The 2,500-nt window shown below is 36.4% G+C and overlaps 1 protein-coding gene across 1 annotated transcript; it reads right to left on the bottom strand.

The window, feature by feature from the left end:
• Positions 1-692: 692 nt before the first annotated feature.
• Positions 693-1,208, bottom strand: LOC145946944 (uncharacterized). Its single transcript, XM_083056700.1, has one exon. It carries the CDS (start codon positions 1,206-1,208, stop codon positions 693-695), a length of 516 nt encoding a protein of 171 aa, XP_082912826.1.
• Positions 1,209-2,500: the final 1,292 nt, after the last annotated feature.

Raw genomic sequence — 2,500 nt, 5'->3', positions numbered from 1 at the left:
ATTTGATAAAGATATAAATCACCATAAGGCAAAGATATATTAATCACCATAAGGCAAAGATAGAATTTGTATGATAAAGATATAAATCACCATAAGGCAAAGATATATTAATCACCATAAGGCAAAGATAGAATTTGGATGATAAAGATATAAATCACCATAAGGCAAAGATATATTTATCACCATAAGGCAAAGATAGAATTTGTATGATAAAGATATAAATCACCATAAGGCAAAGATATATTAATCACCATAAGGCAAAGATAGAATTTGGATGATAAAGATATAAATCACCATAAGGCAAAGATATATTAATCACCATAAGGCAAAGATAGAATTTGGATGATAAAGATATAAATCATCATAAGGCAAAGATATATTAATCACCATAAGGCAAAGATAGAATTTGGATGATCACCTTATGGCTAGCCTCAAATAATTGGCTTGATGGAAGGTATCGACTATCATGATATGTACTTACATGATGTCCCCAATTGGACAAAGTCGACCTTCCTAACCAGATATATGTAATTAACCAAATATATTTCGATGTATCTCTGATGATCTTGATATTTCCGTACGATGCGCATCGTGTCGATTCAAACATAAAACGAACCACGAAAAACAGCTGCATAGCAACCAGATCTTTTTCTTTTCTCACGGTACTCTATGAAAGATTCGAATAGACTTTCCTATACATTTTCTCCGCCCGCATTCAACAATAGATTTGTTGAATGAATTTCAGGATCAGTTGGGATAATACATAATTTTGTTATAGGTCTCTTGTAAATAGAGTTTGCAGTTTTCACTGTAACAACTCTGGTTAAACCGTCTGGTCCTGGATGTAAATGTATGACTCTTGCGAGGGGCCACTTTCCTGGCGGGTAACGCTCATCCGTAATTAATACTAAGGATCCTTCCTTTATTTCATTCGAAGGGTGATACCATTTAGAAATGGCTTGATACCTTTGTAAACACTCTATAGACCATCTTGACCAAAAGTGATCTACTTTCTGTTTAAGTAATTGCCAGCGTGAAAGCAAAGATGTCTTTTCAGTTAATAGACTCGGTTCCGGTAATGTAGTTGGTGCTTCTCCAATAAGAAAATGTCCTGGAGTCAGGGGTGAATAGTCAGATGCATCATCTGATAAAGGACATAATGGCCTTGAATTTAACACTGCTTCTATTTGTACAGTTATCGTTGTCATTTCTTCATACGTTAATATAGTATCCTTTAAAATTCGTTGTAAATGAAATTTAATAGATTTTACAGCTGCTTCCCACTTTCCTCCAAAATGAGGGGTTGATGGAGGATTGAATTTCCATTCAGTGTTATCTTTAGCGAGAAGATAGGCAAGGTCACGTAATTCATTAGAAGATGACTTGAAAAAAACGTCTTAAAGTTGCATCAGCTCCAACAAAGTTTGTTCCACAATCACTTTGTAGCGTAGCACATATACCTCTTCTACCAGTAAACCGTTTATAGGCAGCTATAAATGCATCAGTGGTATAATCCGTAACTACTTCTATATGTATTGCTGATGTTGTGAGACAAACAAATATAGCTAAATAGCCTTTATAAGTTTTTGCCGCTCGCCCTCTCCAAGTCTTCATTATCACGGGACCAGCATAATCTAAACCTGTGTTATAAAAAGGTCTTGCTGGAATCACACGTGATGATGGTAATTGACCCATGAGCTGTTTCGCTCGAATTCCGCGATACCGTGCACACCTTCCACATCTTAGGATGTAAGAACGTACAGGTGCTCTTCCACCGATAATCCAATATGAACTTCGTAAAAAACCGAGAGTAACTTGAGTACCTCCATGTAGCGTCCTTTTGTGAGCATCATCAATAATCAAAGTACTTAACGAAGATCTTCTTGGTATAATAAGTGGATGTTTTGTGTCAGACTCTATCTGTGCATTATGGAGACGACCTCCAACACGAAGTAATCCTTCATGGTCTATAAAAGGTGTAAGGCGAATCAAAGGGTTGGATTTAGGCAAATGCTCTCTATTAGAAATTATACGAATCTCGTTCGAAAACCATGCTTGTTGTACAATTCGTACCCAAAAATTACGACTCTTCTCGATTTCCATGGGTGTTATGGGATGTTTAATCAGTGTTGATTGTGATTCTCTACGGAGACAACGAATAAATCTGCGACAAATAGAAGTAATTCGTAATAATTTCATGAGTGAAGAGTACTTATCCAACAATTCCCAGTATAAAGGTTGATGGGTGACAGCAATCATGACTTGTCTAGATCGTTCTTCCAAACCAGTTTCCGGTAACTCTTTACACTTGAAAGAAGACCAAGATGATGGAGACTCAGAAAGCCAATTTGGTCCTTTCCACCATAGATCAAATTTAATTAATTGATCTGGCCTTAAACCACGAGATGCACAATCCGCAGGATTTTCTTTCCCAGGAACAAAATGCCAAGATCCATAAGGTAATAATTCTTGTATAGTAGATACACGATTACGAACAAAA

The sequence above is a fragment of the Prenolepis imparis genome, unplaced genomic scaffold (assembly GCF_030444845.1).
Source record: "Prenolepis imparis isolate NDT839.2.m4 unplaced genomic scaffold, iyPreImpa1.0 SCAF_31, whole genome shotgun sequence".
Lineage (NCBI taxonomy): Eukaryota > Metazoa > Arthropoda > Insecta > Hymenoptera > Formicidae > Prenolepis > Prenolepis imparis.
This window is presented reverse-complemented; position numbering and strand designations above follow the sequence as displayed.